The sequence below is a fragment of the Lithobates pipiens genome, unplaced genomic scaffold (genome assembly GCF_037356315.1).
Source record: "Lithobates pipiens isolate NorthernLeopardFrog02 unplaced genomic scaffold, aLitPip1_a1.2 Scaffold_8, whole genome shotgun sequence".
NCBI lineage: Eukaryota > Metazoa > Chordata > Amphibia > Anura > Ranidae > Lithobates > Lithobates pipiens.
This window is the reverse complement of record NW_027507903.1, coordinates 564,900,331-564,915,761: the sequence shown is the minus strand read 5'-3', so window position 1 is coordinate 564,915,761 and position 15,431 is coordinate 564,900,331. Positions and strand designations below refer to the sequence as shown.

Genomic DNA, 15,431 nt, shown 5'->3' with positions numbered 1-15,431 from the left:
ACACACAGGCAAGACAACATTTCTAAGTTCTTCTCCAATATGTCCATACAAAAGCTCATGATTTGGATCTTCTATGTGGTCTCTTTCCCTAGAGTAACTATATTCTCTACACAGAAAACGTGAGCCCTGCAGCAGTGGCGGAACTACCAGGGCCACAATGGTCGCATTTGCGACTGGGCCCTGGTGTTTCACCACTGTGAGGGGGCCCGAGTGGGGTTGCTGGCTGAAGGGCTCTGAGCTGAGAGCTTCCCTCTCTTATACAGCCCAGGGTCTGCACTGACAGTTCCCCCCTCCTTGACACAGATGTTCCTTCTCCTCCCATCCCTTTCCTTCTGTGTACACAGTGAGGAGTGTCAAGCTAAGCAGCTAAATCATTCAGCTTACTTTCATAAAAAACAGCAGAATAATAATAATACGTTTTATTAGATGGTTCTGGCTAACTATATACCCATGGCAGTTTTATGGTTATGCTGTCAGGAGACTGTCATTCTGCATAGAGTAGAAGAAATGAACGGGCTGTGCAGGGACACCATCACTACTGTAAAACCAGCTTTAATGCAACAAATAGAGGTTTCGCATTGCATAGCCTCACCTGTCCACCTTGTTTCATCACCATGAAGACGACTTTTGTAGGGTGAAGTGTGTTGGAGCAGGAGGTGGACAGGTGAGGCAATGCATTGTGAATCCTCTATTTGGTGCAATAAAGTTGGTGTTACATTAGTGATGGTGTTCGTGTGCAGCCCGTTTATTTATTCTTGAAGTGAAATAGAGTGTGGATGCTCCCCCGGGCTGACACCCGACAGACATTGGAGATACAAGGAGAGAGTCAAAAGTTTGAAACCGCATGCTCACTACTGTTTATATAATCTACATAGAATACTCACTGAACAACGGAGTGCCGGCTAGTGATGAAGTCATATTTGGGACCATATATAAAGGGGACACGGAAGTAGAAAAGTAAATAGATGATGAGAGGTCCCGCGTACTCGGTCAGGAATACCTGAAAGCAAGCAAAAGAATCATGACATGCTGCAGACATTGCAGGGTAATACAAATCTTTACGCTGACGTTGTTGCTTATAAACACCAATCACATCCTGGGTGTCCGTTTTCTCATTTAAAGCAGAACTTCATTCTCTCAATCAACATTGACGATTTGTAATCCTTATGCTGCTATCAGTTGTAGAAGGTTTATCATATTTAATGGTTATAACTTTCCCCCCCCCCCCCCCATTTCCGCAGTTATTTCCTGGTTTCCAGATCTAGGCAAATTATGTCATACATGCCAGGAGTCTTTAGGAGGAGTTTTTCAAGCTAAGCAAACCTTCCTGCCTGCATGCCTGAGCTAAGGGCGGATGGATTCCAGGAAGTAAATGCTAAACGAATCATCGGCCCTTGTTCAAGCTGGGCATGGCCAGAAATGCGGGGGGGTTCAAAGTAATTTCTCAGCAAAATAAAGCATGGAGATGGATGGGTGACTGCTTTGAATATTAGAAATGATTTAAATAATATTTTTGATGCTCAGATGCAGTGTACTTCTGCTTTAAAGAGAATCAGTTATGAGTAAACTTATTTGAATATTTAATTATACAAAGGATTTTTTATTAGCTTCATTACTTGGCTTTACTTAGGGCTCAGGTTGACGGATGTTCTTATAGAGGGCTGCATTTGTGATTTAAAATCAAATGCATCCATTAGAATGGCTAACACAGCATTCAAAAATAAAAGGCTGCATATGACAGGCTTTGCCGGCTATTTAAAACACACTTCAATAGGAAAAACAGCATCCGAAGAAATGCAGCAGTAAACAATTCATACACAGCCTCTTAACTGTCATGTCATGGATTTTGATGACCTGCATTTGACACGTGTTCCAAATGCAGAAAAACCAATGCCCACCGACACCAGCCCTTACTTTATGCCCAACTCTTTGGAGCCAAGGGTCAGAGGTGAATTGACGGTTGCTGCTCCGGTTCATTTCCCAACCTCGAGCTGTTAACAGGAGTTGTCCCCTCTTTGGCAAGTGTACATAACAGCATCAAATAACGGACAACCTGCAGGTGTTTACATATTCTCCTTTCTACAAGACTGTCACTGACTTGTTATGCATACTATGGAGTGGGGACACAGCACGTGCTATAAACACGTAGTCATGTAGCTGAGAGGCCTTCACTCTCAAGTAAGCTGTGACAAGCCAAAACTTGGTACAGGACAATGGGGGAAGTTGAGATATGAGACCATATGGTAGTAGGCCTCCATCCCTGTTAAGCATTACAAGAAGAAGGGGAAAAAGTGGGACTTTATATGCAACCAATGGTAAGTATAGTATATAAGTAAATAACCGTATATATAACAAAAAACAAGTACATAAAAACAAATGTTTATTTGTATAATAACATTCCAGCCAAAAATAGTACAGATTGAAAACATAGGTCAGATAAATGCATATAGTAATCATAGTAATATATTGGTAGGGACTATTAGGGAAAAGAAAAAAAAAAAAAAAAAAAAAAAAAACATAATGGAGATGACCGATGAACATTGGTGACCAATAGTAGATAATAGTTGAATGAGTTCATGATAAAAATGATAGATTGCATCCTAAAAAGACCCACTTTTTCCCGCTCCTCTTGTAAATAGGTACAGGAGTGGGCAATCTATAGCAACTACATTTCCCATGAGGCATTGCAAGCCTGGAAGCTACAAGTGTTCTGGAAATTTGATAAATAGGCAACGCCTAGCCTCATATTGATTAGTGGTTCCAAAATATTATTATTATTAAAGAGGAAGTAAACCCTGATGAGTTTACTTCCTCTTTCATTCCCTGTAAAGGCAAAGCATAATGGACTACTATGCATCGCATAGTAGTACATTATGTGTCACTTACCTGACACAGGAGCCAGCGAAGTCACCGCTGTCCTCTGTAGTTCTGAGCGTCCATCTTCTTGGTGGGTCTCGCTGCTCCGGCGCTGTGATTCGCCGGAGCAGCGATGACGTCACTCCAGCGCATGCGCACGGGAGCCGAGACTCGCGGCATTGCCGTCATCAACGATGCCCCGCTCAGTGCGCCGTAGACAGCGGTGCCTGTCTTCGGGCAAATATGTCCTAAACCATATAGGTTTGGGAGACATTTCTTGGACCTACAGGTAAGCCTTAATCTAGGCTTACCTGTAGGTCAAAGTGGTTTGTAAGGGTTTACAACCACTTTAACTACTGCAGTAGGGAACAGACACAAAGATATACACTCCGCATCTTTCAAATTAACTGTTCTGTTTATCACACAACTGAAGTTTTTTATACATGCAAATGTAGGTATCATATTAAAGCGGAGTTCCACCCTCAAAAAAGTCTGAGCTGCAGCTGCTAACTTTTAATAAGGACACTTACCTGTGCCCCAAGGCCGATCCGTCCATCAGATCGAGTGCAGGTGCCGCCATTGTAACTAAGGGAAACCGTCAGCGGATCTTTCAGGATTCACAGCCGGTTTCCTACTGCACAAGTTGCGTGGTGCTTTCTGAATGGCCCCATCATCTTCTGGGACACACAGGTCCCAGAAGGCAGCAGGGGAGAGGGAGGAGGGCTTGCTGCAGAAGAGAAAAAAACGACACACTGTGCCGTGGCCGAGCTAGGACGGAAGTAAACTATGTATTTCTTAAAAGGTAAGAAAGAAAAAAATAAATAAAATAGTTATCCAAAAACAAGGGGTGGAGGGGTGGTCTTTATTTTAAGGCCAAGTTGTAAAAGTGGGTGGAGCTCCTCTTTAAATGTTACAATTGTACCAATATGGTAAAAAGGGACGTAACATAGGCAGGCTAATTTCTAATCAGGACTTGAAAGACAATGGGTCCTGCTGCTATCAATCTCTCCAGTGGGGAGAGAGACAGCGGCTAGAGCAGCTGCACACATGCATTAATGGATCGGGTGGGCTGAAGTAAGAAAAAGGGGGGTGTGGGGGGGAAGCTGCAGCACAGAATGTTTTTTACCTTAATACATTGAATGCATTAAGGTGAAAAACCTTACCTTTAGGGATTACAATCACTTTAAAGCAGAACTAAACCCTCCTATCTTTTTCAGCCAAGGTAGCAGCCATCTTAGCCCGTGTGTGATGTAAAACTGCAATGGTGCTGAACATTTGATGATTTCACAGTTCAGTTAAGAGCACAACCAATGTGGCAGTTACATTCCCGACATGCTGGGCATGCCAACAGATTTTTTGTTTAGTTCTGCTTTAACCGTCATGGAAAAAAAACAGTATTATTTAGTAAAGGAAGAGAAAGCCAGTATGCATGTCAGTTTTTTAAGTTCTCGTTGAAGATTTTCCTTCATTACCAGTTCTGGGGTAACAACTGTCAAACTTTACAAACTTTAAAAAAAAAAAAAAAAGAAGAAGAAAAAAAATTAAAAAAAGCTTCCTAAAAAACACTTCAAATTCTAATTCTGATTTAAATATTTAAATTCTTTCAAAATCCCAAACGTAGCTGGATGTGTTCGAATTTTGAAAATCGAAGATGGTGCAGCTATTTTTACTCAGTTGCAGTTTTCATAAACAACCCTTAACATGTCTAACATGATGGGAACACTCGGCACCAGGTTTGCTGAGGCAGAAGCTCCCAGAATTCCATGTATGTTTCTGATCGGTCTGTTCCAAACAGCTACAAATCACATAGCAGGCAGGACGCCAAGCAAAGTGATTAGACATTAAAGACTGGAGATCAATGACAAAAAAAATATGTCAAAAAGGAACTCAAGTTATCCGACCCCTTAACTCCGCATCTTTTCTCTGCACACTCAGCAGGTGCTGCCTCTTCCACTGCTTGGCGGTATAAACCCGGCACAGACAGTGCCTTGGAAAAGAATTCATACCCCTTGAAATTTTTCACATTTTTTTCACGTTACAACCAAAAAATGTAAATGTATTTTATTGAGGTTTTATGTGATAGACCAACACAAAGTGGCACATAATTGTGAATTGGAAGAAAAATTATAAATTGCTTTCAAGATTTTTTACAAATAAATATGTGAAAAGTGTGGCGTGCAAGTCTTTTGGGGATGTCTCTACTAAAGAGTGACGTTTTTACCCATTCTTCTTTGCAAAATAGTTTAAGCTCTGTCAGATTGGATGAAGAGCGTCTGTGAACAGCAATTTTCAAGTCTTGACACACGATTCTCCATTGGGATTTAGGTCTGGACTTTGACTGGGCCATTCTAACACGTAAACATGACTATGCTTTGATCTAACCAACTCTATTGTAGCTCTGGCTGTATGTTTAGGGTCGTTATCCTGCTGGAAGCTGAAACCCCCACCCCAGTCCCAAGTCTTTTGCAGACTTTAACCGGTTTACTTCTAAGATTGCCCTGTATTTGGCTCCAACCATCTTTCCATCAACTCTGAACAGCTTCCCTGTTGATGCTCAAGAAAATTATCTCCACAACATGATGTTGCCACCACCATGTTTCACGGTGGGAATGGTGTGTTCAGGGTGATGTGCAGTGTTAGTTTTCCGCCACGCCTAGCGTTTTGCTTTTAGGCCAAAAAGTTCAATTTTGGTCTCATCTGACCAGAGCACCTTCTTCCACATGTTTGCTGTGTCCCCCACATGGCTTCTTGCAGGTTTCAAATGGGACCTCTTATGGCTTTCTTTTAGCCACTCTTCCATAAAGGTCAGATTTGTGGAGTGCAGAACTAATAGTTGTCCTCTGGACAGATTCTCCCACGCGAGCTGTTGATCTCTGCAGCTCCTCCAGAGTTACCATGGGCCTCTTGGGATGCTTCTCTGAATAATGCTCTCCTTGCCCGGCTTTCAGTTTAGGTGGACAGACATGTCTTGGTAGGTTTGCAATTGTGCCATACTCTTCATTTTCGGGTGATGGATTGAACAGTGCTCAATGAGACGTTCAAAGCTTGGGATATATTTTTATAACCTAACCCTGCTTCAAAACTTCTCCACAACTTTATCCCTGGTGTGCTCCTTGGCCTTTGCGATGCTGTCTGTTCACTAAGGTTCTCCTACAGACCTCTGAGGGCTTCACAGAACAGCTATATTTATACGGAGTTTAAAATACACAGAGGTGGACTTTATTCACCAATTAGGTGACTTCTGAAGGCAATTGGTTCCACTCTATTTTAGTATCGGAGTAAAGGGGGCTGAATACAAATGCATGCCACACTTTTCACATATTTATTTGTAAAAGATTGTGAAAACCATTTATCTTTTTCCTTCCACTTCTCAAGTATGTGCCACTTTGTGTTAGTCTATCACAAAATCCCAATAATATACATTTACGTTTTTGGTTGTATCATGACAAAATATGGAAAATGTTAAGGGGTATAAATACTTTTTCAAGGTACTGTAACACCAGCATGACATCTACAAATGGAGCAGCCTCAAACTCACGTCATTGGCAGCAGAAAGCATGTACAGTGCCTAAAACCACAGCTTCAGTCCGGGTAAGACCAGGTAACAGTAAAAACGTGCTAAACCTGCGCTAATGGTAAAGGGTTGAGTAAACAGCAGCTGTACACCAACAGTGCAGCGCTCTAATAATTTGTTACTATGATTAAATAATCAATATTACAGTGCATAATATTAAAGAAATTGTGACTAAAATTAAATAAACAGCTGAAAATCCTAAGAAACACAGTTGAGTCAAGATTTGTAGTCCCACAAGCCATGATGAAGACGGGGATTGTCATGATAGCCAAGGTGACACCATCCACTCTCAAGCCAAGCTTTCCGGAATGCATGTGACCCCTAATAAGAGTAATCCATGTACGCGTCCCTTACAACGGCGACACCAGCATCGCAAATGTAGTAATGGTCCTCACGGAAGAATTCAAACCAGCACCATCACAGAAATGGTAATCCCAAACTCCTCCGTAATTTACACAGACTCCAGAAGGTTTTGATTTAGCCCTCCATCATTAGGGTATTAATCCCAGACATGAAATAAAAGAACGCTCTAAATAGTGGTAACGTGTGTGTGTGTGTGTGTGTGTGTGTGTGTGTGTGTGTGTGTGTGTGTGCTGGCGGAACACACGCTACCATGCATACGCAGCCGATTGCCGGCCATTTTGGGTATTGAAAGCAGCAGAACCGGCAGAAGCTGTCAGTGAGTTAGAGTGAGGAGCGGAGAGCCGGGGCAGGATCAGTCTTCTATCCTTTCTCCTTGGATCTATGTCGTAATGGAATACTAAAGAGAAGATTTCAGTTTTGACTCTGAAGGGCCCTATAGGTCTACACACCATATTACACTGGCTCCGGTGGTCCTCCTAACATCAGAAGATCCATTGGAGAAGATTCTTGCAAACCGTCTATACCTAGGTGTTGAGACACCACCACTGCCTGTTTGACCCATTTGGTATAAGCCGAATAGGGTCCATATGTTCCGGTAAGCCTCCTTATGTCACATTTGGTGGCAGAAGTATTTCACAGCAGTGATTCCTTTTGTTTTTTTTTGGTGACTGATCATCACTATTTGTCATCACAAAGTTTATGGACTCATTTATATGAACTGTTTAATAGTTCTCTTATTATTGTGTTCATTTTTTTTTTAATGATTCACCATCATTATAATCATTTTTACTTGCACTGTATATATCCATATTGGAGGAAGTTTACCTTGGGGTTTACATGCTCGCTTATATGCTTGTTTTATTAGTTGACATGCGAGTGTAATTTTTAACTAAATAAAGCACTTTGTTTTATGGCAATGCACTATTTAGAGGATTCTTTTATTTCATGTCCAGTATGAATACCCTAATGATGGTGGGATAAAACAAAACATACTGGGAGTCTGTGTAAATTACGGTGGAGATTGGGATTACCATTCCTGTGCTGGTTTGATTTCTTCTGTGAGGATTACAAAATTTGTGATGCTGATGTCACCATTGTGAAGAATCCGTACGTGGAGCAATCTTATTAGTGGGTCACATGCTTTTTGGTAAGCTTAGCATGAGCATGGATTGTGTCACCTTGGCTATCCTGAGGATCCCCATCTTCATTACGGCTTGTGGGATGACAAATCTTGACTAGGAGATGCTCCGAAACGTCAGCAGCCAAGAATGGCATTTCTGGCATTCTACTAATAAAGAAAGAGGTGGCGAAAATGGTGCCAAAAATGCATGCAATTTTGCCGTGATTTTAATGTGCTGGTGTGTTTTTCATAGGCCATGTGATTTAAAAACCGCATAAAAAAAAAAAAAAAGGGAACAAGGGTGCTTTATGTATGTGTTCTTGCTGTGTTTTCAATGCCTTTCAACCAGGAGGTGCGTTTAACTGACCAAAAAATGCAGCAAGCAAGATTTTTTAACACCACAACGTTAGGGCCAGGGACAAGTGTGAAGACATTTAAAGTGGATGTCATAATGTACAGTATAACATTTCCTATAATTTCAGCCCACAAAGAGTTAATCCAGCTCTGAGGAATCCTCTTTTATTGTTCAGTGAGATAAATCTTGACAAACAGAAAAAAAAAAAAAACTGTCAAATCCTCCCCCTTGCTGTGAGTGACAGGTGACTTGCATATCTCGTGTACTAGCCTAAGAGACATGCATTATTTTTGAATTCCCTCCCACTCCTTTCTTCTGCTGCTGTACAAGGATTGGCTGTTCCACAACTCAGCATGATTTGGCATGCTGAAGTCATTTGTGGACTTTTCAGGGTTTTCACTGGATGCTAGAGATCATAGCAGAAGTTCAGTGTAAGAAATACACAGGAGAAAATGCATGTTGTTAAGGGGAGTGTAGAGGGGGGGGAGTCTACTGACATCACAACTCCACCCACTGAGCCCTGGAAAACAGACCCACCCACAAAATCTGCAGTTTCAGGTCTCATAGCAGACAGAGGGGAGGCATTTAACAGATAAGTATACATGCAGGAGGCATGTACATCCTTATAGATATCCAATATTGCAGTAGTTTTGAAAGGAAGAGAGTGGGTTTACATTCACTTTAATTTCATTAGAACTTAAAAGGGATGCATTTTTCTTGAGCTTTTCTTGCTCTAAAGGTGAAGATAATGGCCGACAATAGAGTCATATTCATTATTTAAAAAGTCGAATAGAATGCAGATTTTCTATGCTTAGATGGAAAAAGTGCAACAGATTTCTCCATGTTCGCTAAACTGTGGATGGAGGAATCTCCCACTTATTCCATCTAACCATAGAAAATCTGCAAATAATCTATAGGTGTATGGCTAGCTTTAGGCTTACCTGTAGGTAAAATATCTCCTAAAACGTGCAAGATATTTACCCTGGATGCAGTCTGTGACGTCACTGGCACATGCTCTCTGAAGGTCTGGGATACCGTGCCAGACGCCAGACTTTCAGAACACCTTGCCGTAACCGAGGGCTCCCAGAGGCATGCATGATAGTGGTGTCATCGCGGCTCAGGCACTCACACAGCCCGAGTCCGCGAACCTGGAAGGAAGCCCGGCGGAAGATGGAAGCCCTCTCAGCGGTGACTGTTCGCTGCTGGAGAGCTTCGTTTTAAAGGTAAGTATTTTATAAAGCGCTGCATAAACTGCTGGCGCTATATATATTGTGTATTATAATAATAATCATAATAATAATAATAATAATAATAAGCTAATATGTGATGAATACTAGCACATTATGCTATTGTTTTGCAGGGGAAAATCTTTATTTTTGTATTGCAGTGGTTTACTACAGTTTTAACTCATATATTCTCTATAGATGTTCTTTCTCTCTCCGATATACTTTGACCAGCAAGGCAGAACACCGTTTTTGCTCGTGTAGATCCTATATACCAGCACAAGGCAGCTTCACTGCTAAGTAAGTCATGACCTTCAACAAGTAAGAATCACTGGCTGCATACTAGGTCAGTCATATCGTTAAAAAGTTGGACACCTCAGCACCCTCTCTCTGAGTATGCGGGCATAAATCATTTTATAGGTCTTCTAGAGCTCCTTAAGCGCCCGTAAAAAAAAAAAAATACTTTGACATGTAAAATTGTGACAAGCTTTTGGGCTGGCTGCTGCCCACATGCTAATGTGCCACATTACTAGTTAGTTAAGCCACCTATTGCAGCAAATGGTCAATACAAAACACAGGATTCAGGAACTTTGTTTTGGCGAGTCTACAGGAGCCAACTGCCTTTTGAGCATCAGAAAATATTGCCATCCTCCACAGAAAGTTAGACGTGACATGCAAAGTCAGTTTCAGGGTCATACCCAAAAGTACACTTTAACAAGCTGTGAGTATTAAAAGGGTCACTAAAATAAGGCGGCAGATCCACACTATTGGAAATCAAGAGCTGACATTTTGCTGAACACGAGCAGCACCCCCCCCCCCCACTTTGCAGACACTTGTACTTTGGTATGTACTACACTGAAGAGGACATTTGGCCTCGACTTTGATGTTTGCTGATTGAGGCACACTTGGCACCATAAGAGCAGCTGGTATCCTGTTCTTGTTAGTTTGACTGGCTGTGCCAGGACCAGTATAACTGTGCAGCTATGTGTGTGCCTATGCCAGCAGATTGCCCTCCATTCTCTCCATGTGCAGTATATGTGCATATGTGAGGTTTCAAGGTTTTAGAAATCACACACAAACTATGGATGCCATGGAGCAAAGATGGAGGTACAGTAGAAGTAAACCCTAACTGCATGGCATTTAGTTTGTTCACATTAAAATGTCATTTATTTGTCATTGTTTTTGTAAAATGTACTTATATCTGGGTATTTACATGGCACTAACAATTTACACAGCGCTTTACTTGATGTACATTCACATCAGTCCCTTCCCTTTAGGAGTTTACAATCGAAGGTCTCCAACTCACATGTACACATACTAGCGCCATTTTTAAACAGGAGCCATCAACCTACTAGCATGTCTTTGGACTATGGAGGCAAATCAGAGTACTCGGAGCAAATCCACACAAAATGTAAATTCCATGTAGGTAGTGGGGATAACTCTAAGGTTTACTAAAGCAGGAAAGTGCAAAATCAGGCTCACTTCTGCATAGAAAACAATGAGCTTCCAGGTTTAACTACCAAAGCTTAATTGAACAAGCCGAGGTTAGAAGCTCATTGGTTTCTATGCAGAAGTGAGCCAGATTTTGCACTTTACAACTTTAGTAAATAAACCCCATTTTGTACTTAAAAGTGGGGTATGCCTGTACATACCAGGAAGTCATGAAGGTAAGGATTGTTCTAGCAATCAAAGAAAAGTTTTTAGTTTTTTTCTGCAACCACAGTACAATACGGTATATTGACACATAGGGGAGTTGGAATTTAAGAAATATTATATATATATATATATATATATATATATATATATATATATATATATATATATATATATATATATATATATATATATATATATATATATATATATATATATATATATATATATGATGAACTTAGCCTTTAAAGAAAATTTTGTGGCATGCATCTTGCATCTGATTACAAAATAGAGGGAAGGGAAGGTCAATGTACAAAGACAGCAATCAACAACCGGGATAGTGTTTTCCAGCCTCCTCTGTGATAGCAGTGATCATTAATGACACCATTAAGGCATGAATCGTTTACACCATTTCATATATTTGCTGCAAGTATGCAGTAGGCATAAGAGACATTCTCAGTATGATATACAGCATGTCGAGCCAAGTTACAGTGTGTATACTGTATATTAATATGCAAGAAGCGTATTGTCCACCATTTACAAAGGCATGTGCATATATACTCACAGTGACCCAGCTGATCTGTGCTCCCAGGTCTCTGAAGTACAGAGTCGCTGTTGTTCCCACTGGCAGGTTTTGTAGAATGTCCTCATCTTTAAGAGATCTTCCCTCTGTCACATAGAGGTTATATACAACACATTTAACACATACAGATATTCCCAAACCTATTCATAAAACATATATTCTATAAACCGGTGTACAAGGAACCATGAGCCAAACACATTCACCTAATAGCAGTATGACCTCATAACCCCACAAAACCAATATAAGCATACTAGTTTTCCCTTAAAGAAGTTCTTCACTCAGATGTTAGAAAATGAAAAGTCAGCAGCTACTGACTTAAGAAACAGACACTCCCCTGACCCAGGAGGATCCAGCACTGTCCTCACCTGAGCCAGGTTCTTCACCAGTCTTTGGAAACCTGACCCCAAGCCTGTTACCCATGGACAAGAGTCACGCTGCACTGCGAGATGGCCCCACAGCCTCCTGGCACCTGTGATGTGTCCCAGAAGGCTGCGAGGGAAGGAAAACTTTTGTTCAGATAGCCTAGGCCGGGGGTCAGCAACCTGTAGATAGCGGTCCAGACTTGCTGACCCACCATTGCAGAGCATCAGAGTGCAATGCAGAGGGATTACTTGTAAAGTTAAAGCTGCAATAGAGAGCAAGAATAAGCTGATGCCTCCTCTGTAGTGCCCGGCTTCTGTCCCATGCGGAGTGATACCAACTGCACTCCACCTCTTATCCTGGCTGTCTAAAGAGTGGTGCCAGCAGCAGAACAGAAGAAATCTTCAGGTCAGTGTAAAGCAATACACTGGGCAGAATAGTATAGGGCTGCTTTTTACACTGATGCAGATGGACTGCGCTGCACCCATAGTGCAGGTAAACTGCAGAACATCAGTGTGAAAGCAGCCTTAAGGGGCTGCGAACAGTAGAGCTCATTTACAATTGGCAGTTTGGGGGAGGGAGGGGGGGAGTAAACCCCCATAGTTAAGACATGTTTTTATCACCCCTGCCCCAACCGCACCTCCTTTAGCTGCAGTAGGCAGGGGAGTACACATGTTACAGGCACAGCAGGAGTTATACGCTTTGTCATGATTGGCGGGTGTAGCACTTGCCAAGCATGACCCATTCATTCACTTTACGTGTGAGCAAGCCCTAAGAGTGCTGCTGCCGAATGCACCTAAGGGCTCATAAATACAGGAGGCAATGCTGCTCCTCTGAAAGCGATCCAAGTGCGCTTGTGCTCGGGAGAGGATATATTGCATCCCCAGCAATTATGATTTAAATCAAGCCATTTTACTAGTGATTTAACCACTTCCCGCCCTAGGACGTCATATGTCATCCTTGACTTTCAGTGGGAATATCTACATCTACAGGCATCATTCAGATATCCTCTCTTTCAGCCGGCGATTCTGTGCACTGTAAGAATGGTCATCGTTCTTACAGGCGATGGGAGGGGCCTGTAAGAACAATCTCATTATCTCATGCTTTCCAGCCTGGACGAGAGATGCCACTCCTATTATAAAGGGATGTTTACATTGCTTGTAATAGGAATAATAGTGATCTTTTTTTTTTTTTTTAAAGAGAGAGTGTAAAAATAAAGCAAAATAAGCAATAGAAAATAAAAATTTTAAGTGTCCATCCCCATACCTGTAAAAAAAAAAAAAAAAAAAAAAAAAAAAAAAATTAAAGCGCCATCTATGGAGATTCTGAAGTACCGAAGTTTGGCGCCATTCCATTCCCAATTTTAAAACGCGACATGTTGGGTATCTATTTATTCGGCATAACTTAATCTTCCACATTATCCAAAAAATAATAATTGTGCTAACTTTACTGTTTTGTTATTTTTTAATTCATTAAACAGTTTTTTTTTTTTTTTTTAAAGCGTTTGAAAAACTGCTGCTCGGTGTAAAAGTTGCAACAACTGCCATTTTATTCCCTAAGGTGTCTGCTAAAAAAAAAAAAACATATCATTTTTGGGGGTTCTGAGTAATTTACTAGCAAAAAAAAAAATTATAATTTTTACATGTAGGAGAGGAGTGCCAGCAGAATAGGCCTGGTACGGAAGTGGTTAAATCATGATTTTAATCAAATCCACCATGGAACACATCACATATTTATTTCGAAATTGCACTATATAAAAGTGCCCTGATTCTCTCCTATTTAACAGAAAATTAAAACAACCCCTTGGCAATATTTACAGCATCTGCTGCAAGCATAGAAAGATACTTACTCGGGTCCAAACGTAATGACTGCCTGGCTGGATACCACTCAGGATCTATAAAAAACAAAACACATTTTTAGCACAGTTTTTTTTCCACAAATGCAGTTTATATATCACGCTGAGAGCGGGCATACGGAAACTGTAAAACTAATTGTGGTTAGTCGCACTTAACTGGACTTGTTCAGTAATATTGGAAAAGTGTAACTACTCATCCCAGTAGCTCTACTGATTAGGCTGTTTTCATACTGATCAGTTCTTCCGTCTTAGCATAAAAAATGCGGAAGAAAAATGCATGACCATTAAATCCTGTGCGCCCTTTCATGCTGGTCAGTTGCAGGGCTCTTTACATATTTAAAAGGCATTTTTGGTGCAGGGTTGGCGTGGTAAAAACAAAGCACCAAAAAATGCACCTCCCCATTGAAATTAATGGAAAACGTGGCAAAATTGAGCCAAAGCATCAAAAACGCACCAGCTGCTGCGTTTTTGATGCAGTTTCGAGTCACACGTCCTTTTTTCACAGGTGAAAAAGGCACTGAAAAGCACGACAAAAGTGCATATGCATTTTTGCAACGGAGCACTGTGAAAGTAGCCTTAAACTGCAGATTCTACTTTTGATAATGTCGCACATAGGTGACGAAACGCGTAAAGCTGACTCTCCCTTGCTTCACTTCCGGCCTAGAGAGTGGATCGCATGCCAGGTAAACGACAGTGTCCATTACTCTGAATCCATAGGCCTTTTTAAATAGTGACATTTTGTCCTTTTTTTATTTTTATACAACCAATTCCAATTAGTTTTTTACCTTGTAAAATGCCTTATAACGAATAATTAAAAATAAAATTCTAAAGGCATCTGTGAAGATGATCTTAATGCAATGCCGAAATCAATATTCTTAATAATGGCGCCGCAATATTTTTATTTTTTAAACGAATCTTACATTTCCCTGTCTTGCGCGGCTCCGTGTTGCTTGTGGGCATATGAAGCCCACAAGCATAAACTTCGGGGGTTACGGTGCTGCTGAATATCCAGCATGCACTGCCCGTTCGGGCGCATGTGCAGTAAGCTCATTTAGCAGCGCAGGAAACATCTTAGGTTGCCCTTCTGCCGCTCATTGTGATGGCAACCATAATAAGCCCATCACATACTGGGATTCTAGCCCTCGGAGCTGCCCAGTGACTTCTGGGAAATGATGACACACATCTCCCAGGAGCACTAGCGAATACAGGCGCCGAGGGAAGTGACGTGAGGCGCCCTGGCGAGGAAGGGGGCAGATTGCAAGAGACCCTATAGTAGTGATGGCGAACCTTGGCACCCCAGACGTTTTGGAACTACATTTGCCATGATGCTCAAATATACTGCAGAGTGCCAGAGCATCATGGGAAATGTAGTGCCAAAACATCTGGGGTGCCAAGGTTCGCCATCACTGCCCTATAGCAACAGCCCTTAACAAGTATGTAATAAAAAAAAAAAATAAAAAAAAAAAAAGAATGTTTTCTCTTATGTTTT

The 15,431-nt window shown here is 41.3% G+C and overlaps 1 protein-coding gene across 3 annotated transcripts in view; it reads right to left on the bottom strand.

Moving 5' to 3' along the window:
- Nucleotides 1-15,431, bottom strand: part of TECR (trans-2,3-enoyl-CoA reductase) — a 62,200-nt gene that overhangs the window by 12,687 nt on the left and 34,082 nt on the right. For all 3 annotated transcript variants that reach the window (XM_077470104.1, XM_077470102.1, XM_077470103.1), the window contains 3 exons: nt 13,937-13,981; nt 11,710-11,813; nt 885-1,000 (listed from right to left, as the gene is read on the bottom strand). In XM_077470104.1, the coding sequence (XP_077326230.1) occupies nt 885-1,000; nt 11,710-11,813; nt 13,937-13,981 (265 nt within the window). The remainder of the gene's footprint in view (nt 1-884; nt 1,001-11,709; nt 11,814-13,936; nt 13,982-15,431) is intronic.